Here is a 23710-nt window from a genome sequence, read left to right on the forward strand (position 1 = left end):
TATAGCATGGTATGCAGTCACGACTCATTCAGTTACGTTTGCTGTTTCTACTTATGATGTACACTTGTACATAGGTCAAGGTGATGAAATATAACACGATGACCTTGAACAAGAAAGACATAACTCGATTGAAAAATGGCCATTTCGTCATTCTTCTGTCTTCTGGTCACAAAAGTTATACCAAGAATTACAACAATAACATATGCAAAGAAAAGGATAATGAACAATACATGCCCAACATACCAAATTGAAAGTATACACTTATATTTACATTCCTTCCGTATTTTAATTACAGGTAATTGTTACAAAGGCATCAATCACATCCGATGGCAAGATTTTTTCAAACCAAACGCAAGCTATCGTCATAGTGCATCATCCGTTCCTTACTCTGGAATGACATTATGTGATGCTTTGGATAGAACTGCAGAGAATTCACCGGCCAAAGAAGCATTCGTTTTTGCTTCTAAGTTGGGAAGAGAAAGCATCACGTACAAGCAGTTTCGACATGACGTCATCAAGTTGGCGGCTGGTCTTCTCCACTTGGGTCTCAAACCAGGAGATCGAGTTGGCATTTGGTTGGAGAATCGATATGAATGGATTCTTACCCAATATGCAACAGCTTACACCAAAATGACATATGTCCGTTTTCTGGTAGGATACAATGCAGAGTATATGGAACACTTTCTAAACAAAACTAAAGTTGGTTATTGGTTCAGGTAACCCGGAGAAGGTTTTCCAAGAAATGGTACCATACAATTATAAAACTGGAACAGGCTACATTGGGGCAGAAAATCTCCCTGCTCTTCATAGAGTCATCCATCTTGGCAAAGAGGAGAAAGCTGGTATGTTTCGCTTTGAAGATGTGTTGGAGTCAGGGGAGGAAAGCGATGTCCATCGAGTGATTGAAATCAGGAAGACAGTCCAACAAGATGATGAAGTAATGATGCTTTTCACGTCTGGAAGTACAGGAATGCCAAAAGCAGCTGTGAGGTCACATAGGTGTTCTGTCGAAAATGCGTACACCTATGGACGACATATCAAATATATGGTCACTAAAGATGTACGTTATGTTTCCTTGAGTCCATTTGCACATTCAGGTGGTGAAATGACAACTGTCATGGGAGTAGTTTGCGGTTTTACTATTGTCGTACCAGACACAGTGGCTGATACATCAATGATAGCAGATTTAATCCAACAAGAGCGTATCACTGTTGCATTTTTGATGTTTTACATTATATTTGAACTTATCAACCAATCAGGCTCAGAGGGTCGCGATTTTAATTGCCTAGAACTTCTTTTAACTTCTGGAAATGTAGTTCCAAAGCAGGCTTTCAACAAGGTCAGAGAACGAGTAACACCTAACACCTTCAACATGTATGGGTCAGTGGAAGTTGGTTTTAGTACCTTCAACACCGACCATGACAAGTTTGATACAGTTGGTTATCAGGTGGATCACCAGGAAATCAAAATTGTTGACGACAAGGGAAACACAGTGCCTCTTAACACCACGGGTGAACTGTGTGTAAGATCTCCTTACGTCTTCCTCAGATATGAAAGTGATGAAGAGAAAACCAAAGAAGACATCGATGACAGTGGTTGGTTTCACACTGGTGACCTCTGTCTGATGGAGGAAGATGGATGTCTACATGTGATGGGTCGTAAAAAAGATATCATCATCAAAGGAGGGAGGAATATCTACCCCATGGAGATAGAGAGAGTTCTTATGAGACATCCAGAAGTAAAATTCGCACAGGTGGTATCAGTCCCAGATGAAAGGCTGGTGGAAGAAGTCTGTGCATGCATTTCTTTGGAAAATGAGCCCAAAACAACAGGTGAAGAGATCCTGCAATTCGTGTATCCCATTCTAGAGGAATATCTCGTACCAAAGTATGTGTTGTTTTTCGACTCATTTCCATCCAGCCTATCGGGGAAGATAGTCAGAAAAGAGCTTGCAAAGAAAGCCAGTGAAAGACTGGGACTCAATAAATAAAGTTCCCAAGCTTTTTCAAAATATCGAGGTTTTGAAATAAAATTACATAATTAGTTGCGTTATAAAGCAATTAATACAAACGATTTACGATAGGAACGATTGAAGATGTACTATTTTTGAATTTTCTGCTGAGATTTAAAGGCCAGAATTTCAATCCCAGGTTCTCGTTCTATCGTTATGTTATCAGTGGGGTTATAATGATTATACACGTGACCATGTGTTTGTTCCCGGGACTAAGTTTTCTATAACTTACCAGAAACTGATTTTCACGACTAAAATGCAATGGTAATCGTAATTGGGGCTCCAACTTAACGACATATATATAACAAAAAAAATTGCGGAATTCAGTTAATGATTGTTTAGTTTAAATATACATATGATTCATTGTATTCTTTGTGACTTTAACAAAGAAAGTCACATTTTCATTAATTTCATTTTCCTCATAGGGCACAATTTCATTTTTAGAGGCAAATATTCAAACTCCATACCACGTATTAGTAGTTCCAAGAATTCTATTAGTTTAATTTATAAAGTAGAAAAACGAACAGCGAAAAGTCGGTCAAACTCAAGATGTTTATAGGCAGTCATAATTCCCTAAGAATGTACTTGGTAAATACTAGGAATGTACTTGTTAAATGCATTGATAAATGGGGCCGCTTATTACTTATTTTGACATGTAGGTGTTTCTCACTTTCTGGATTAGTCTTGTGGTTTCTTTGTACAATACTTTTTGTCCTTATAAAATATTTTTTTTTTAAAAACGAGATTTATTTTCTATTTGAAAAAGAATATATACCAAGTCCTTGTTTTTAAAGTAACAACGTTTTACACTTCGTGAATCTTTTTGCAATGTATTCAATTACGATCACATACTTGGTGTGTAGTTTTACATCTTTTCAAGTACAAAAACATAGTAAAGTGAAAAATTAAAAATAAATATCCAGTTCTCATCCATATGGCAACTTTAACAAAGGTTGAACTGTTCAATATTTGTTGGCAGACGGAGGAAGACAGTCAGTAAAATTTAAAATCTCCTTTTTAGAGTGCCAAAGTCTATTTTAGGATGGTCATTCCGAAATTTTACCTCATTTAAAAGTTATGCCCTACAAACCATTATAACAACTCTTTATAGTATGACTTAACATCACATAATTTTCACACGATTGCGAAGAAATGCCAAATTGAGTCTCGCCTCATGCATTGTCCTAGAAGGCGTCTAGTATTTCCTGATGAGAGTTAACAGACATGCACTTGACGAACAGTAAATATTCAAGCACTTGAAAAGGAGTTTTGAACCAGTACAAAAACTGAATAATTATAAACAGGACAAACAAGCCACTTGCAAATATGTGTACATGCATTGACAGTGATAGACATTGGTTTGCAGTTTTATTAACTTCGAACATTTCTAATATTGCACTTGATTGTATATAACTAAATTAATCCATGGCTATACACGTCTACGTTATCAATTGTGTTCTCTTTGGTAATAATGTTTGTGGATTTCAACATAATTCTGAAATGAAATAAAGCTGGTATATGACTATATACAAATCATTATTTGGTCGTTGATGTATATTTTTACCAACTATATTATACCAGGTGATCTGATTGGCCAAGACATCAAACTAACACGTCTAAAATAATGACATATGCACAGTTAGTGCAACTCTAAGCGGCCCTGAATGTAAATAGTATACGCATTTGTTTTATAGCTAATTTTGTAAAATGAAATTGCCACTGTAAAAACTAAGTAAAACTACATATATACGCTGCATAGTAGGCTTAGTATAAATAAATATGTATGTATGTATGTATATGTATGTATGTATGTATGTATGTATGTATGTATGTATGTATGTATGTATGTATGTGTGTGTGTGTGTGTGTGTATGTATGTATGTGTATGTGTGATATGTATGTGAAAAAAATGGCTTTGAAATATGCAGTATTGCTGATGTGATTATCCTGCACTGTAGCTGCAGCTGGGACATTTATATTTACCAAATGTCTAAAGATATATTCACTAACATTAATTAATTACTTATAAGAAGACACTGTATCTGTTATTCGTGGTCATTATTATTTGCAGTTTGTTTAGTGGCAAGTTTGAAACGTACAAAAGCTCAGTATTGAATCTGTCTTTTTCGATCAGACAACAACAATATTTTCACGGAAAACTGTTAAAATACCAATACTTAGACATATAACGTAATATTATCCATATGCAGTACTGAAACGAGTTGAAATCGTGACCACCGTTGAGGGCGCTGATTCTTGGGTGGCGACCCAACAATATATTTGATTTGACTGACCATGTATATGGTTACAAAAAATACATTTACCCACAGGTGATGCAATACTGTGCACAGTGTACGATTATATTACGAGTAAGTTATTGCACCTAACAATATATTTTCCAAAAATCCATGCAAGTCATACCTACTCTCTGGATCATTATAGACCGCTACTTTCTCCCAGCAGGTGAACAAATACAGTTCTGACGTCGACCTCAGCGATTCATGTAATGGATCCTATAAGCATACTAGCTACTAATATCGTCACCTCTAATCGTTTAACACTAGGAAAATGAGTGCTATTATTCAAAAGACCATTACAATTTTTTATGGACAAATATACATCGAGTTCGATAACTTAGGCTTCTAGTGTAAAACTTTATGATATAAAACCAACCGATGTCAAGGATGTGACGTACCCCGGATGTTTGTAACTATCAAGACGTCACAAGGAATTGAAGTTGTAACCCCACCGTCTCATCAGACACCGTCTTTTACTGAACATACATTGGTATCTTTGCTCCAGGAGCGGACGAATCCATTTAATTAAGGTAAACAACGACCCCTTTGACATTGGTTATTTGATTTGGCATTTGGATTTGTAAGTGAATTGTATGGCAATGTGAAGTATTCACGTACCTACAGAAAGGTTGTTGTTGTGACTTTGTATTAGAATAGTGAAACGTTGTAACCGCTCGCTACCTTTAAATATCCTATCAATATACAATAGAATAGTGGACAACAGTCTGACTCACATGTAAGGAACTGGACTTTGCCTTGCTTGGTTTGAGAATAATGACGAGTGTATTTATCATGTATATAAGGATAAGGACACGTTTTAAAGGCACAGTTCAAAACCATCAATATACGACATATAAATCACTCAAAAGCAACGGCGAAATGTAATTTACAGGTAAAATTTGATATACACGACAAATAATCCCTTAGCTATAGACAATAAAACTTGCCTTTGATCGTATGTAGTAATTTTACCGAATTGCAGTACAGTGTAATATAGGGCATAGACAATGGGGTTCAGATGGACAGCGTTAAAAGACGCACGTACGCATTGTTACAGTCGGTCATTGTAAGGTCAAAGGGGTGGCAAGAGACGTTGGCATGTTGACATAGAAATGGTGTTGGGAGTCAATATGAAGGGCGCCAGCATTAACTGTACGTTAGCAACTAAGAGAACGAACACTACATAACTAAAAAAATGATAATATTTCAATACAAAAGGCTATATATATGGTGTAATGTTTCTTAATTCAACAATTTCTTTTCACTAATTATGTACTTGTAACCTCCAAGCGAATGAAGTTGTGACACGAATTCTCATAGGCTTTAGATTTGCCAACATACTGGTAGCATTACATTCTGTTGTATACACCAGCCCATTTATAACTAACATATTATTTGTATGGACAGGAATAATTGATGATAGGGGCAAAGAATAAGCGAAATAGCAGGGAGATATGACATCATTACCCGGCGTCATCATTTCTCCTTGTACTTTCCAAATTCAGAAAAGCAACCTATCAGATAATCGCGCCGTGCTTCCAGCATCATCCGACGTACTCGGTTAGTTTTTTTCGGGAAATGCTACCATACAGGCTAACGTGATGGGATAAAATTAAATTTAAAAAAATATTCTGTTCTTAAATAACCAATAATCTAAAATCAGTAAAAATAGTCAGCAAGTATGGCAACATTAATTTTAGATGTTCCTCTCATTCCGGACACTTGTGTGGAGAAATCACATGCATGGCGTTTGAATTTGTGTTAGTTTTGTGCACAATAATACAAAATGTAATGTCATCATATTGTATACATGGTACTGGGAGATTACATACCCTGGTTGAAAGCATATATCAGACATAACAACTGTACGTGAAGGTACCACTAGTAAGTGTAAAGAGGAACCCCACTCCAGGAAATAATTATAAAGGTGTTTTCATGAACTTTGGAATCTGGAGAGCCATGCCATGATTTTACATTGCTTACATTAGATGTAATTGCAGAAACACATCAAGTTGAAGTTCCTCCCATTTGGGAATCTTTGCCTCGTGGGAGTCAGCAGATAAATGAATATTCGTTCATATTCACAATGGATATTCATCTCCTCTAAGAGCGTATTATCTTCAGAAAAAACGTCACGAATACTTAACTCACTTGGTCTTACTATATTCATGTAGATTTTACTTATACTCTGTTTTAGCATGGGTGGCTTACTCAGCTATTTGTGGTCATCACCTGGTGGTGATGTGCCGGATGAGAAGACGACCCTCACACCAAATGAGAAGAACGCTATACGAGCAACATGGAAAGTGATTTACGCAAATAAATGCGAAAATGGAGTTGCTTTCTTTATAAGGCAAGTTAACCTGACATGTAGCCAAGACAAATATAATCTCAAGTCAATAACATGACGGACGAACAGGCAAGAAGACAGACAGGTAGATATAGACAGACGGATGATGGACGAGTCTATAGACAGACAGACAGACAGACAGACAGACAGACAGACAGACAGACAGAGATCAAGGCAGAAAATCATACGGATACACACAAGATAACACATTTCTGAAGGTGTCCATTCATTCATGTCATTTCAGAATATTCACTCAACTACCTGAAGCTAAGAAGCTCTTCAAAAACCTGGAAGGTATTGACGATCTGGAGAAACTCGCCAAACATCCTCGTTTAAAGGCACATGGTCTACGAGTGATGGCAGCCGTCAACTCTTGGATAGAATACCTTGATGACAGCGAAGTTCTTATTCAACTTTTGGTTGATATTGGTATATCACATGCCAAACATAAAATTCCAGAAAAATACTTTGAAGTAAGTTTAGAATAACGATACAGATTTTATTGACGTGTATCATTTCTAAAAGTGGTGATACGTTCTGTTATGCTACTGAACAGAACCAAACGCACCCGAAAGACAATTTCTCAGATTTGAATATTGTACAGCTTACATTACAGCTAAAGTGACGTTGGTTTGGCGTTGCACCATGGGGCATTAAGTTTTTGAAACAAAAATAGACAAATTTTAACTCAAGGCTAACAATAACAGAGACACAACAACCATAGCAAGACCATTTGCCCAATCACATTGAACCGTCAGTAATATATATTGATATTCTTCCACAGTGCAATAAAAAAACTGGATTCTAATGGAAACATTACACATGTACTTGATGATTTTAATGGCTGCAATTATTTACTCTCTAGCAGATAATCAAAATATCAACTTGATTACTTCTGCATCCCCACTGTGTGCGGCACCCATGTAATTGTTTCTTTTGTATTAGAAGTTGACTGAGTGAGTGTAAAAATGTCATGTTACATGAGTAGAGTGAAACACCAAACCAACGTCATTTTAGCTGTAACAATCATTTCATCTATTTCGTCTCCACTTTGTTAGGTTTATAAAACAGGCTATTCTATGATAACGTAATTATATAGTTTGTCCAATGACCTTAAGTTGAATTGATAAATTATATATCTGATTTTCATAAATGTTACAATTTCCACTCATTCAAAGTCTTAGAGTAAGTCTAAATACTGGAATATTTTGTTTTCTGTTTCTCCAGGCTCTCGGAGGTATAGTGATATGGTTGGTTGAAACCAAATCTGGCAGCGCTTACTCCGACTACGCCAAGAACGCCTGGATCAAGGCATGGGGAGTCATGAAGCCAATCATGGTCAACTCTCTTATTGAAGCATCGAAAAGCAAGGAGTAATCAATGGACCAATTAATAATCACTTGTCTAATCATTTATCAAATGTGATTTTAAAACATTCCAATTCACGTTATGATTATCTAACTGTGGTCCCAGTGTAATACACAAAGTGTACGTATTAAGCGTGTAACGTAAATTTTTCTCCGGTATAAGATATTCGTGCATCATAAAATTGGCAAATGTTCTCCTCGAGGTTGCCGTTTATATGGCAATATATATATATATAAAAACGAAAAAAAAACCTTCATTTTGTCCAATATAATAGGGAAATTTGTGAATAATTCCTTAAAATTTCAAAAGTCGTTATCAATAGACAATGTTGGCGTAGGACACTATATTACTAATAGTCTATATTTAGATAAGGGATCCAATAAACGATATTTTGTTTTATGTAAAGGGTCAATGAGTTATTGTGTTGTATTTGTTTACCATTGAAGAATACGTGATAAAACGCAAAGTGGCTAATTAACATATTTAATGCTGACCCTTTTACGACCCTAGTCTTGCTGCTAGACGTTTGGACTTTCTTTCGATACTATAAGCGAACGAAGTTCGCAGTGAGGGCTTGCCCGAACATCCTCGATAGAGATGTTCGATCGTGTGTCGTATTGTATCGGAAGAACACCCGAGGTCGAGCAGATAGACTATTACGACCCTTGCTATTGGAATTCCAACCAACAGTCACGCTTGCAAAATGTTCATACTGAGTCTTTAGTAGTATTGATGATTTTTTCTACGTTTCAAGACATATACTTGTAGACATTTGTGTGATTGGAGTGTGTGTGTGTGTGTAATTACACCTGTATACAATGACGAATATCATCGAAATACTCCAGTTGTATTGATGCATACAGTTGCATGTTGACACAATAAAAAAACACTTCTTTTCAGCCTACAACATGAAGTGCAGACAGCAATGTGAGATACTGGTTGCTTGTACTCTATCTCTATGGGAATTACCATACGACGTTGTATTTGGATTAGGCTTTGACGCTCTGTTTGCCTTTAATTCACCCAAAATCTCGTAAAGTGGTATATTTAAGTCCATAATCATGATTTATATCTTGGCTTAACGAATAACACGTGCAGGTACTTGTAATTCAAACAGCCATTACTTTGTCATATGCACAGGTGTTGGGACGTGTTTTGAAAATAACGGCGATTAAATAAAGTGCTCTGAGATTAACGTATTTTGATTTTTCCATTGACTGAATCAAAATATCTGCATCGTCTAAATAATCAACCAATGAATTGAAGGACGCCATCACTCGTGCAGCATGTGCCTTCAACCGTGCACTCTTCACCAAATCGTCTAAATCATCAAGACCAGTCAAATTTTTGAAGAGAGATCTTGCTTCAGGAACCTCAGTAAATAATCTGGGGAAAAATGTTTATTTTGTCACTAGGGAAACGAAACGCTTACTTTTTTAAAAGTTATTTAATATTTCAAAAAAAGGAAAAATAAAAGTTACATACCAAACATTAACAAAATAACAAAAATGTTCATACTGAGTCTTTAGTAGTATTGATGATTTTTTCTACGTTTCAAGACATATACTTGTAGACATTTGTGTGATTGGAGTGTGTGTGTGTGTAATTACACCTGTATACAATGACGAATATCATCGAAATACTCCAGTTGTATTGATGCATACAGTTGTATGTTGACACAATAAAAAAACACTTCTTTTCAGCCTACAACATGAAGTGCAGACAGCAATGTGAGATACTGGTTGCTTGTACTCTATCTCTATGGGAATTACCATACGACGTTGTATTTGGATTAGGCTTTGACGCTCTGTTTGCCTTTAATTCACCCAAAATCTCGTAAAGTGGTATATTTAAGTCCATAATCATGATTTATATCTTGGCTTAACTAATAACACGTGCAGGTACTTGTAATTCAAACAGCCATTACTTTGTCATATGCACAGGTGTTGAGACGTGTTTTGAAAATAACGGCGATTAAATAAAGTGCTCTGAGATTAACGTATTTTGATTTTTCCATTGACATTGGATCATAGTACATGTGCATGTACATGTTTGGTAATCACATGTCCGTACCGATCACTTCGTGATCAAGTAGTGACCCGAGCTCATTGTATATGTTTTTGCTACAATGGTCACTCTGAGGCATTTCTATCGTGTAAAGGCTACATGGCATGTATATGCCATCATAACGGTTTTGCTAAAGACCTAAAATTTCATTTTTTTGCACATTCACATAACAAAAGCTTTTTCTAATGACGCAGTCTTTATCCGCTACATTGAGCAACCTGAACCTATGAAAATATATTATATATGGTAACTCATATATCATTTTAACTTATGTTAAACTTTCCAATTTCACATATTTGTGTTACTATGGTAATCATGGATCTACACATATATTTAAACAACGATTCTTCTTTAGTGTGTGACGTGTCGTACTACGCTATTCATCTAATCATTATTAACTTGGACTGGTACAAGTCACACCGGCGATTTTAAAGTGTCGTTTTCTTGTTTTGAATGATTGATTGATTGAATGAATGAATGAATGAATGAATGAATGAATGAATGGATGGATGGATGGATGGATCGATGGATGAATGGATGGATGAATGGATGAATGGATGAATGGATGGATGGATGAATGAATGAATGAATGAATGAATGGATGGATTGATGAATGAATGAATGAATGAATGAATGAATGAATGAATGAATGAATGAATGAATGAATGAATGAATGAAAGAAATTTTAGTCACCAGATCACAAACATAAGATACACTTTCAAAGAAAAGTATGATACAACGTACAGAATGAATAAAAAAGAAATACACAATTGTTATCTGCTGTGTTTGGTATTTATTCTTAGTTTGTTTTGTAACAAAAACGGTCCCTCCTTTAAAAATATTCGAGATACTAGAGTCAGAGGTCTGCACATTCTACTTGAATTGCTGAGCCATCTATATATATAGTTCTGGTATGTAAATTCGTACTATCAGGGCTTTATTCAAACAGGGGTGCATCTTGCACTGTAGTTCATCATGCCAAAGAAAGGTGCATGTGCAATGTGTTCATTACATCCCAAAATGATCATTAGTTCCCATTGCCTCATTTTATTGACAGGTATGGTACAAAAAGATCCATATATAAAATCATTTCAACCTTTAAAGGGAAACAAATAGCAATATAATTCAAACAAAGTGTAATAGAGGGTTGTGGATAAAACATTGTGGCTTTATTTCTTAGCAGCGTCATTCAGTCCTTTTATCATGATTGGTTCCATTACTCCCCACGCTTTGATCCAAGAAGCTTTAACGTATTCGGAATAAGCCTCGCCAGATTTGGTCTCAACTAACCATACCACGATGGCTCCCAGTGCCTGATAAAATAAGACAAAGGGTCGGACATAAATAAACTAATTGAACAAATCTTGACATTTTGACAAATAGCGTCAAGAGAAATGAATTGCGGTAACTATGACGTCACTAACCCCTTTGGAAAAGCCGTAAAATGGGGGAACACATATCTAGTGCAGTAGGGCTTCTTTTCAAGATTTTAAAGTTGAATAGTTACCAAGGTGTTATTTTTTCACTCAAAGTCATGTGTAATAGGATACAAGTGTTCAATACCTGCGAACTTAAATCGGAAAAAAACTTGAATGGGCGTTTCCTTTAAAGTTACACTAGCTGTAACTAGAATATCATCTTTACACATTTACTGTTTTTTTTAAATACCAATAATTCGACATTGTACATATTAATATGTAGTCAATTGTATCCGGAAGTACTACAGGAACAAGTTGAAATCGTAACCACATTGGGGTGCTGGTTTTTGGGTGCGGACCCAAAAAGAAATTTGATTGGATATATTGCACTATTGCATTGCTACAATATGCTTACCCACATGTGATATAAATAGTTGTAAATAGAACCTTCTAGTCAAACTTACAACAAAGTACTTCTCTGGAACATTGTGTTTAGCATGTGAGATGCCAATATCAATAAGTAGCTGAATCAAAATATCTGCATCGTCTAAATAATCAACCAATGAATTGAAGGACGCCATCACTCGTGCAGCATGTGCCTTCAACCGTGCACTCTTCACCAAATCGTCTAAATCATCAAGACCAGTCAAATTTTTGAAGAGAGATCTTGCTTCAGGAACCTCAGTAAATAATCTGGGGAAAAATGTTTATTTTGTCACTAGGGAAACGAAACGCTTACTTTTTTAAAAGTTATTTAATATTTCAAAAAAAGGAAAAATAAAAGTTACATACCAAACATTAACAAAATAACAAAACACCACCCCCACCCCCACCGACAACAACAACAACAACAACAACAACAACAACAACAACAACAACAACAGCAGCAGCAGCAGCAACAATAATAAGTTGATTAACAACTCAGTTAAGTGATCGATTAAATTCGATGCAATAATAGATGTAATGGACAAAACAATACACACGAAATATAGTAAGTGAAGCCCTATTCTTAAATACGTCCAAACACTTACAAAAGTTGAACGTAGCAGTGAATTCTTTACCTTCGAAAGAAAGCAACTCCATTCTCCGACTTATTAGCATAAATTACTTTCCATGATGCTCTCATTGCCTCCTTTTCATTTGGTGTAAGGGTTGTCTTCTCATCCGGGATATCACCCATCCTATAGACCAAGACACAGTAGTAATATTATATATTATTTCCCAATATTCTTCTTCGTTCAGCCAAGTTTAATGCGAGTGACTTAAGGGGTCTTTGGCTCTACAAGGCGATAGACTAGGAGTGACAACCCTTCAGTCACGAGTGTTTTCCGGCTGAATGAAGAAAAATATTGGCGAATAACATAATTATACCAGTCTTATTAATATCAAAGGAAAATTGGGGAAAGTAATCGTAATTTGGAACATTTTGACTAATATTTCGAACATATTGTCGTGCCGTAGGTAGAACGACAACTATTCAGAACAAAACTAACTAGCTCGTGCATGGAATAAGGAATTTCATTATGATTTAATTGGCGACTTTGGGCGATTAAATTGAAGCCACTACACAAAATAAGGATTTTTTGTGAACGTTGGGTTCTTCTATTACATATGCAGGTCTGCTTCCTCCTACGAGAAAATGCATGACATGACTGAACTATGAATGGGGAACAAGTTTCGCGTGTTTCGCGGCAATAGCGCTTCTGATATAAATCATTAAATGTCTAGCCAGAAATCTAGAGAAGTATTCCAGGTTGACAAGTACTTTACTGTGACGTCAGAATATTTGTCGAATACACGCAGAAGAAGGGATGAATTTTAAGATGGGACTGTTGCATCTGTCTAATGCTGTGATCAGAATTTACGGTGGAGGGGGGGGGGTGTCCGTGAGATATGGAGAGTGGGTTGAAATAATGGCGTTGAATGTGGACTCACAATTTTTGAAGCTCAAAATGGGGAGAGAGAGGCGGTGATTTGTGATTTGAGTAATTATGGAAACAGTAATACATAATATTACTGAAGGGTAAAGTTAAACCTCAGAAGCAGTTATTTACCTAAGTACATTTGCATATAATTTGTGGCTTCACTGCAACACTATATATTATATTTACCTACCATATATTTAATCACGAGACAAGCGTCAAAAGCCAAGAGAATGTGTGTCTGCCTTAATATCACTCTCTGTTTGTATATATCTCAGACCACTAAAAAATGGTCTGAGTATATTATGTATTTACATATATAGGATTAAAATATGGAGAACAGACATATAAAATATATGTACTGCGACTAAAATTTAGACATTAAACACCATTTACAAATATTCAATAGCTTTATCTTTTGTGTATGGTTTGTAGCGTGTACACTTGAGATCTAGAGAGTGGTTCGTCAGAGAGAGAGAGAGAGATAGGACGAGTGGTCCAAGTACGAGATGCGTGGAGTTGAGTGTCTAAATCACATCTGAAGTTTATTACAAACTCTACAAGTTTACATAAAGTTCTGACTACAAGTCAAGGTGGTGTTCTCATAAAGAAGTAAATTACCGTTACATCTGTTTAATCGATCTAGATGTTTGAGGTTGGATGCACGGCATCAATCAAAGGAACTACATGTATGTATAGACTACATATAGTTAATAAAGGAAATGCCATTTCTATCATCATCAGCTATTCATGATAAACCGAGGTTGATGTCATGTGCAAACTATACTGTCGGGAGTGGCATGATTGGTAATGGACATGACGTTAAACTAGTAATTAACATAATTGACAGTTGATGGGCGGAGTTAAACTACACGTGGTTTCCAACATGGTTTGATATTTCATATTCCTGAGTTGCCTCTCAGATGTCCTTATGCTCACTGTAGGAGGGGATACTTTCTCCCACGCCCTCCTCACTAGCCATTATGGTGACGCTGTCTCTCCCCAAATCAAGATTGAAGGGAACAAAAAACATATGTTATTGTATATGGACCTTGAAGTCGCCTGTCACTAGTACTGTTAGTGTTTACCTTAATATTTAACAGTTGCATAGTGTGTAGAGTACAATTGCGCAAGCCTAGTATATATCTAGAATACTGGAGGGTTTGCCATATAATCAAATTGCACAAAATCTCAGTGTACCCTTGCAATTGGACGGGGAGGGGCAGAGAAATGTTTTTGTTCGTTTGGGGGTGGGGGTGGGGGTTATGAAAAATTTGCGAGACCACAAACATAATTTCTCCGCAGCACCCCCCCCCCCCCTCTTCTCCCGCTGCAAATTCTGACCACAGTCTGTAAGAGGTATTCAAAATGTCATGTCATCCAACTTTCTTCACGATACTTTGAGTTTCTGGTCGTGAGAACTCTGTTAGTTACTAGACATATTTTAACTGGTTTAGTAGTTATGCTATGACCTCCAAGCAGTATCATAAAACGAACGTATACGTACATAGCAACCAGACCCATTGAATTACAGAATGTGACGTTCTACCGAGACGCATCGAGTCACATATCAATGCATTATGTACATGGCTTTCAGATGACTTCAATTATCCTTCGATCAGTTTTATCTCGGGTCAGTCAGAATAATAACATCTACACATGAGATACCTGATTATCTCCCGAGGCCAATCTGTCCCACTTTTAGAACATGGTCAGTTTAAAGTATGATGTCCTCGATCTCCTGCATGCCACGTTAGTTTTGTAGGTCGAAATTATCGACCCACGCCTGTGATACTGCTAGTCTGTTACAGTTTAAATGACAAGGTCATTTCAAGGTAGAGTGCCCCCTCCCTGCCTACCACAATGGTTTTCAAGTTGAGCAAGTGTTAGGCATTGGTTTAACTGTGGTTGTACTAATACATGCCTGGGTGGTCGAGTGCAGACAACACAGCTATGAAGTTATGTTCTAATGTCGTAGATGTGTGAAATTTCAGATGGTTCATATTTTAAAGAGTTCAAATACTAAGCTCTCTGAAGCAAACAAAGTGTACTAGGAACTAATGTATACATTTATAATTTGATGTTTTACATAGCGTTTGTTTTTCATGTTATGGTTAAGTTGAGTTAATTGGTTTATATTGCAAAACATAGTATAGTTGTGTTATTCAATACAAACAAAGAATAAATCCGATCTATGGCCAGTGTAACTCACGATGTTATCCTTTCGTCAATTCATTTTGTATTTTGCTCATTTACATCTAGAAGATAATTTTGCAAGTCATTTTGTAATTTACGTCATGATAGCAATTGTTGTATATTGGCTTGCCATTGGCCTCCCAAGTACGACCCCTTTTTATGTGTAAGGCATATGACCCCTGTAACTGCATTCTGAGTTGTTTCATGAATCAATCGTTGAGTAAATATTAAATAAGCAATCGTTGTCTCAGGTCACATTCTGACCCCACAATCTATTAATGACCAAGAGGAGAGATTGACAACAATGCACTGTTTTGATCGATTGATATTTGATGTGATATATAGTATGTCCACGAAGCCCGTTCATTTGCAAATACTTAGAAATTTTAGCTTGTTTCAGTTGGATATTTCCATTACATGAATTCACAAATCAAATTTATGAAGATGGCTTTATTTACTAGAGTGGCATCCCCCGTTTCTTGAAATCTCAGGTTGTTAAATACCTTTTGTAAGAATAGTTGTTGAGCACGAGCACGAGCACGCACAGAACGGACCAACAAAAGAACCAAAACGTATTATCACATAACAGATACATGTATATGCAAATATTGAAGCTGTCAGCAAGTCAGTAGTAATGAGTATGTTGAAGCTCTATATGAAAGCAGTGCCAGTGCAACTATATTACATATATTTTCAATCTTAACTTATTAATTATGTTGGTTATAATTCAGCACCCTGTCAGGAAACAAGAGTTATCTTAATTTAAAAATTATCAAGACAGAGGTCAAGATGAAAAGTAGTCTCGAAGAAGGAAAACAAGACAAAATGTCCTCTTTTCGGAAATTTGAAAATATTTTTCGGACTGTACGTGTAATGTGTTACACATGTGTGGTTATGGTTGCCAGAGGCAGTGTAAACACGTCTTGAACAATGTTTGCAGATTAATACTTTTAGAAATATGCCCACCTAAATTGCAGCCCATCCATCAAACAGTTGTTGAGATGTACGTTTTTGGCCCGAATTACGAAATGTTTACACCTAATTTTCACTTCACTGATGACACCATTATGTGCTGTGATTAACACACCACTAGTAAACATTAATTCCAATCAATTTTAATCCCAATCAGCCCAGTAGTGTCTGAATGAACGATTTATAAGAAAAGCGACACATTTTTAGACGTAATTTGCATATGAAATATTGTATCACCATGTCGTGAACAATATTAATCAAATACATAAGAACATCCCACCTCTAGACATGGTTTGACACGTTCTAGTAGACTGAGTATGAAACATAGCAAAAGTAAATGCTAGAACTATACATCATGACGTTACTTTTGTATGAGTCTGCCAAATTTACCAATTGGATACGTCTCATTCTAAGCATTGAATTCACGACTTGTCAATGTATTATATGTCAGTATCTGTTTGTGTAATCCATCACGGAGCACGTGGTGTCCCGATAATCTAAGTCTGACCTTGTTTGGATCAGCCGAACTTTGACGCTCCCTTCCGAGGCGACCTACGCCTGTACTTATTATCAGTCACAGTCTTAGGACAAGGCCTGTAAAGTTCTGACCATCTTATATGTGTAGATCTAATGTCAGACATAATTGTATTCCCAACCTTACAAACCTACACACCCTACTCCCTTCTCCTTTATGAGCAAACATTAGGCATCACACACACACACACACACATATGAAGTTGATTCTAATGTCTTGGATCTCTGAATTTCAGATCGCTCAATTTTATTAAAGAGTTGGTGCGGGGGCATATGGCAGATTTTTGGGTTTCGTGTGAAATTCAGGTTAATTTTTGCCAACATATATCATTGTGTTCCCCATCATCTGAGCAATTAAAAAATATATGTTGGCAATTTTTATTTCTGCAGCAATTTCATAAATGATGTAAAATCATGGTTTTTCTGTATATTGATGGCAAATTAAAATATGTGAACTGCACGATTGCTTTTTATCTGTATAAATGTACTTATGGGCATCCTGTAGACTATAAACTTGTAGACTGTTGTATAATTTTGCATTTTATTCACAATATTATAAATTCTGGCTTCTTTATTTGCATATTATTTGCATATTATGTATGATGCTTCCGGTTTATTTGATTTCCTGTATTGTTTTATGTTGCTGATTGCTATTCTTTCAAAAATGTATTCCAACCATGAATTATTTCAGTTACTATGAATACTCTGGTTGGTTTAGGGAGCCTTCGGTATTTACAGGGGGGGAGGAAATCACACATGGTCTGTTAAGAAAACATGACCCTCCCCCATTCTCCGTTCGTAAAAAGTGACCCTCCCCTTTGTCCCATTGTGTAAAACATGACCCTCCCCATGACAACTGCATATACTGATCGTTAATCAATATTCCCATTATATGTATACATACAACGTAAATGATTTTGACTCTGTATTAGAAAGCAATATTTGGATATACTACCATTGCAGGAGTTATATAGAAACGCCTGTGATCAGAACGGAAAAAAGTCTACTTCTTATCACTATCAAACTGACAAATATTGGTACAAAAACAACCTCTCTGATGTAGGTTCAAGCATATACATGTACTTGTCTGTGGTTCACGCGACTCTTTTATCAGTTTGTCTGTGTCTGTGAAAGTTTGTCATGTTGTAACATAACATTCGAGTGTAAGCTTATATAATGCAACGTAATAGTCTGTCTGGTCCTAAAAATAAACTTTCAGTGTATAGATTATATGTTGAGTTTTGGGCGAAAAATCGCCAACACACATGACAATACAACAAAACATATACTAGTACACGACATTCAAGTCGTCTGCAATGAATAATCACAACAGATGTGATCGTGGAGTTTGTATAGATAGAAAAGAAACATCACTCAGTAAAACACCTTTAGAAATCTTCAGAATGTTTTACCCCCACTTTTGACCAATTGAGCTACTTTCTAAAGCAATGGAAAAGGTCAATATGGCAGCTACTTTAGAACGTTTTTGTTATTTGTTCTGTAGGCAGTTCTCCCTCGGCCCTCTATATTCTGTAGAAATATCATGTCAACAAGTAAATGAATCGTTGTTAAAGGCATTTCATGAGTGTTGAATTTCCCACTTTGCAATGGTGTCAAAATTCTTCAGATACTGAATTTATCATCTTTTTTTTATACTACATTGTCCTTTATCCTGTTTTATTTTAGAATTTCGATGAAATAACGTAATCAAATGTAACAGCGGAGAACACGTCTATTCATGTTGTTCCCTTGAATTGACATGTAACTCCAACCAAATGTCGAAGGTACAGCTCTGTTTACAAATTCAGGGCCATTCTTTCCATAGCAAATCGTCGCTTCAAAATGAATTGCGGAATAACGTTAGTATCAGTGTGCAATTAGATAATTATATCAAACAACATTTTAACCAAAGACAACGTCGAACACAATTATTGAAAGTGGATCTTCAAAGAGTGGATCTTAAACTGCGTACTTAGTTCAATAGTTTTTTCAGAGCCACCAAATATTCCAAAAAGAGATCTACCGTTTTATCAGTATGAAATGTTTTAATATAAGGAACAAGATGTAAATGAGATCGAGCGCATCTTCGGAGTCACTGCATGCAGCATAGCAGGCGACCTCACGTTGAACGACTTTTCCCGTCTTTTGTTTTTGAGTTTCACTAGCTGACATTATAATTGCGACTTGCTATCTTCAAATGAAGTAGACTTTCACTACTGTTACTCGCTGAAAAGGCACAGTGCATGTGCGCACTTCTTTTGTACTTTCCCGCACAAAGAGTTTTTAATTTGCTGCAAAAAGTTATTTTTTATTAATTGGACACATTTTTATTCAAAGTTAAGCCAGCGTACAATATTAATAGAGATATAAGATACATATTAGCGAGGAGTCAGTGTACAGTCACTTTAGTGAACCATCAATTTGAATCGCGCATGCTAGGAATCGTCCACGTAAATAACGATTTTAAATCAATAACATCGCTATGTATCTTTTTTTCTTGTTTTTTTTTTCTCTCCAAAGGGGGGGGGGGCAGCCCCGCCTCCCTCCGCAGGCTACGGTACTGGCAGTATGTCCGTATTTTCTCATGTGGTTCTGTTACCTCACCCCTGTACATGATGAACAAATTATATATAAAACTGCATTTTAGCAAAAACTCACTTTGTAATGAAGTGGTAACAGACAACGTCTTGGAATAGAGAGGTTCAGAGCTAGAGGTACAACGTTCGAGACCTAGTCAAAATATGCATGTCATGTATTCACGGGTTGGTGGCAGTTAATAAGATGGGGACAGAGCCTTTGAAATTAGTAACAACAATGCGATCAGGTTTATTCATGGTTAAAGAATTTGTGAACAGCTTCATTGTATAAAAAAAAGTGTCTCGCCAAGTGGAATTGTGAGAGTAGTTGACACAATGGATCCGAGACGGAGAGAAGTATACAGAGATTACAGTTTCCTTCAAATTCAAATTTCTTTTATTATTTCATAGACGATAAGCATTATATGTGTGTGTGGAAAGGTTTGTAGATAATAGAATAACTTTAACTTGCGGAACTATTATACCCGAGGAGCATTTTACCTTCATGAAAATACGTACATGTCATCACACTTACGATTGGTATCCAATGAAATAATATAAAGTCAAAATTTGTGTAACTATAACAGCGTATTTCAAGTTAATGTAGTTGTTTTAAAATTCCTAACGCACCACTTACTCTATCCAAGGGCATGTTTTCGCTTGGTACTAAAGCTACACTGACATCCGGGCATCAGCTTTTGGTATTTTGCGCACATACATGTACAAGTGCAATATTACTGTGCAAGTCATTTGAAATGTAACTTACGTCATTACAATTACTATACACATTGCCAAAGGGGTAGCATTGGGTGGGATGGCCTCTGAAATATGGCTCTGCCAAAGTACAAATGATTGTTACCTATGTACTTCTATTTTGCGCTTGTTTAATCAATCATTCGTCGCCTTTAAGTAAAAAAAATAGCTGTGTCAGCCTCAGGTCATGATTTGACCCCACGATTTAATTATCACAAGAAGACACTAGCAACAATGCCCTATTTCGATTGAGTGGTATTTACTGTGATATGCTTACCAAGTTAAATTGACTGACCCTTTGCAAACCGTCACTTTAGTTTCAGCGAACAAAATGAGAGTGTGAGAGAGAAAGGTGTAGCGTGAAAAGACACTGTATCCATATCTATAGCTATTCAGGCAGGCTTTGTTCTGCACTATTTATATCCATTCAAGTTAGGAGATAGGAGTTGTTAAAATAACCGTGACCTTGACCTGAGATGATTTCGTGATCCAGTTGAGCATTTGACTTGTTGTGTGACAAAACGAAATCACTTGAGCATTGATTTGTTATAGGGCTACACGAAATCACTCGTAAATTCCTGCTACCTCTGCTTTGCATTACCGTTTCTAGTAATATGCGATAGTAACATAATATGGTACCATATATTCCATATGGTGCAATTATAACGCAACTAATAAGTACGATACCAAACTTCCCCCAGACCATAACCTGCAAACATTCTACTGGAGAATAGCACGCCATGCAGTGGCCACGTTGACGCTCTACTACCAGGGGTCTAAGATAACAACACTGAGATTCACATATGACAAGGTTCTACATCCACTAATCTACATGATACTTGGAAAGAATGGTTCCACACAACATTCGACTTCCTCGATACCCTTTTAAATACCACCCCCAAAACGTATCCCGGTCAACGGTGATACGAGACCCGACTGCCTTGATTAATACAGTGACGGAACATCATATTGTTGATTATATTGTTACCGTAATGATATTGTGATTGTACGATACCCTGTTGTAAAAAGTGGCTTTGTATGGATGGGTATGTTTGTCGACCTCGGGGTACACTGTGGGCAATTGAATCAGATACCTAATTGAAGTTGACGTTCTTTCAAGCAAACAAAATGTATGTTTTCTTACCTTTTAAATCAACAGGTTTTCAAGTTGACGAAAACTGGTATGTTTATGTTCTCACGATTCTACGGCTTAATCCACTGCTCTACACTTCAGGTTGAAAATCTATCTAGTTAGGGACAAACCATTTGTAACCAGGGAAAGGAGGGACGGAGGACATCGGTTGTACACCCTACTCCTATTGTAAAAGCATTTTTAGTACAGGATTCAACCAAACATAACTTACTAATTGCCGATCAAAGATTCTTTTTCTAGAAATTAAATGCTAGAAAATAAAATCTAGATAGTATTACCATAATTATAAAGGGGCGGTCATCTTACCAGACTGATGACAACCGTTGATTTCATTCAGGAAGTAACCCCACCGTGATCTCACAACATGTGTATCATGCAGATGAGACAGTTGGACAGGGATTACCTTCTTCTTCTGCGTCTATAGTATTAAGGAAATACTTCAGTCATGAATAACATTTGAATTGTGTGACATAAGCTGGGTTTATAAGTTTTTACTCAAGTGAAGGTATAAACAATTTTCATTTAAACTATTCTGGTATGTTTTTATCGATGCATGCTTTCTATAACATTAGCATTTGTGTTCTAGGATTGATAACTAGTTTGCATAGTAGGGAGTTCATCTACATTTTTGGATATATATAATAAATTACGTCATCGGATCGATCGTTTATAAGTTATATCCTAATACCAGGTTTGAGTTCTGTAAATTGCTAGTGATGGTTAAGTACGTATATACACTTTAGTAAGTAGAATACTGTGAGTACCTTTAATATGGAGTGATATAGTTGGGAGCCTTCTGTAATTACATGTACATAGATGAATACAAGCGGGTGGGAGTAGCTGATTTTACAAGTGTTTTCTTTGGGAAGCGCTACTATTTAAGAACATAAAATCAGGGGAAGGTAATATTAACTACGACTAATTTCATAACACAACTTGGCATCTCATCATTGTTACTGTTGCTACATCCCACTGCTGCCACCGCTGTTCCATAAACATCATAACACAGCGAAATTGTAGCTGACAACCATTCAATGAATCAGTTGTTACTTAACTGTGAGGAGAGGAGTGGTAAGACATTAAATTGGGGGTATTAATTGTTGTGGGGCGACCTCAATCCAGGTAATATCCGTAGAACACATGTTGAGTATCCATCTAGTCTTTTTGGATCTGTCGTTCAGTTCTACTTGTTCTTAGATTCAAGCACATGGATTAATCAATTCATTGCTTCACAAATTCACAGTGGTTTTAGTAGCGATAAACAACCATTGGCCGTTACAGTTGTTGATATGGTGTCAGCATTGGAATTAAGAGTCATCATTGAATCTTAGTCTCGGGTTCATTTTTAATTCAATCGGAGACATCAATTGTAACCAATCGTTCGTTAAATATAGTTAGATAAATACGAACGTAACCGTAAATTGCACCTATAGAGTTATTCGTCATTATATCATCGTCTTATGATATTATATAGGTTTTAATCGTCTTACCCTGTATGAAGAAGTAAGGATATATAAGTGTATTGATGTAACGATATCAACCCCCAATCGTTTGTTTGTGGATGAGTATATAGTGGCTTGAATGTTAATTTGTTTCTAGAGCATGGATTCTCTCTCTAGATCTGTCCGTCCGTCCGTCCGTTCGTCTCTCTTTCCCTCCCCCTCCCTCCCTCTCTGTCCCTGTCTGTCTGTCTGTCTGTCTGTCTGTCTGTCTGTCTGTCTGTCTGTCTGTCCGTCTCTCTCTCTAGATCTCTCTCTCTAAAATAAACTAAGAAACAAATACATTCACACTGTTTTACATATTGTCGTAATATTACAAGCGCACAATAAACAATGATATTTAAGAAGCTATCGTAGTCATGAGACACGGCAAACACGCTCATTATGAAAAAGGCCGTAACCAGTTTTCTCTTTAGAGTTTATTTATCACTACAGTGCAAGCTAAGAGTTTTACGAATTCAAAAGCACTAAATTTGTTGAATGCAATACACGCTCAATGGCCTGCTGGGTGTTTGTGAAACCCCGGATGTACATCGAGGTCTTGTCATTCGGACTCAGTCTGAAGTATTAAAACTACGGGAGAAAATAGCGGTC

General features: G+C 36.5%; 3 protein-coding genes across 3 annotated transcripts; 2 read left to right on the forward strand and 1 right to left on the reverse strand.

The window, feature by feature from the left end:
- Window positions 1–742: 742 nt before the first annotated feature.
- LOC144444378 (medium-chain acyl-CoA ligase ACSF2, mitochondrial-like) lies at window positions 743–1990 on the forward strand. Its single transcript, XM_078133792.1, has one exon. It carries the CDS (start codon window positions 743–745, stop codon window positions 1988–1990), a length of 1248 nt encoding a protein of 415 aa, XP_077989918.1.
- A 2744-nt stretch (window positions 1991–4734) lies between these two features.
- LOC144444431 (cytoglobin-like) lies at window positions 4735–8607 on the forward strand. Its single transcript, XM_078133844.1, has 4 exons — window positions 4735–4838; window positions 6506–6661; window positions 6903–7131; window positions 7886–8607. The coding sequence occupies exons 2-4, from the start codon at window positions 6507–6509 to the stop codon at window positions 8033–8035; spliced, it is 534 nt and encodes a 177-aa protein (XP_077989970.1). The 5' UTR covers window positions 4735–4838; window position 6506; the 3' UTR covers window positions 8036–8607.
- A 2268-nt stretch (window positions 8608–10875) lies between these two features.
- LOC144444433 (cytoglobin-1-like) lies at window positions 10876–21722 on the reverse strand. The gene is made up of 4 exons (XM_078133846.1): window positions 21609–21722; window positions 12573–12692; window positions 11976–12204; window positions 10876–11406 (listed from the first exon to the last, which is right to left on the reverse strand). Exons 2-4 carry the CDS (start codon window positions 12689–12691, stop codon window positions 11263–11265), a joined length of 492 nt encoding a protein of 163 aa, XP_077989972.1. The 5' UTR covers window position 12692; window positions 21609–21722; the 3' UTR covers window positions 10876–11262.
- Between the last annotated feature and the right edge of the window lie 1988 nt (window positions 21723–23710).

Source organism: Glandiceps talaboti, chromosome 13, assembly GCF_964340395.1.
Source record: "Glandiceps talaboti chromosome 13, keGlaTala1.1, whole genome shotgun sequence".
Classification (NCBI taxonomy): domain Eukaryota; kingdom Metazoa; phylum Hemichordata; class Enteropneusta; family Spengelidae; genus Glandiceps; species Glandiceps talaboti.

What these genes read in the sequence shown, in the direction of transcription:
- LOC144444433 (XM_078133846.1), bottom strand. Translation starts at nt 12,691, where the DNA reads ATGGGTGATATCCCGGATGAGAAGACAACCCTTACACCAAATGAAAAG. An exon ending in GGAGTTGCTTTCTTTCGAAG is followed by an intron (nt 12,205 to 12,572) that starts GTAAAGAATTCA and finishes ATTTTTCCCCAG; the next exon opens with ATTATTTACTGAGGTTCCTG. An exon ending in TTCCAGAGAAGTACTTTGTT is followed by an intron (nt 11,407 to 11,975) that starts GTAAGTTTGACT and finishes TTATTTTATCAG; the next exon opens with GCACTGGGAGCCATCGTGGT.
- LOC144444378 (XM_078133792.1), top strand. Translation starts at nt 743, where the DNA reads ATGGTACCATACAATTATAAAACTGGAACAGGCTACATTGGGGCAGAA.
- LOC144444431 (XM_078133844.1), top strand. Translation starts at nt 6,507, where the DNA reads ATGGGTGGCTTACTCAGCTATTTGTGGTCATCACCTGGTGGTGATGTG. An exon ending in GGAGTTGCTTTCTTTATAAG is followed by an intron (nt 6,662 to 6,902) that starts GCAAGTTAACCT and finishes ATGTCATTTCAG; the next exon opens with AATATTCACTCAACTACCTG. An exon ending in TTCCAGAAAAATACTTTGAA is followed by an intron (nt 7,132 to 7,885) that starts GTAAGTTTAGAA and finishes CTGTTTCTCCAG; the next exon opens with GCTCTCGGAGGTATAGTGAT.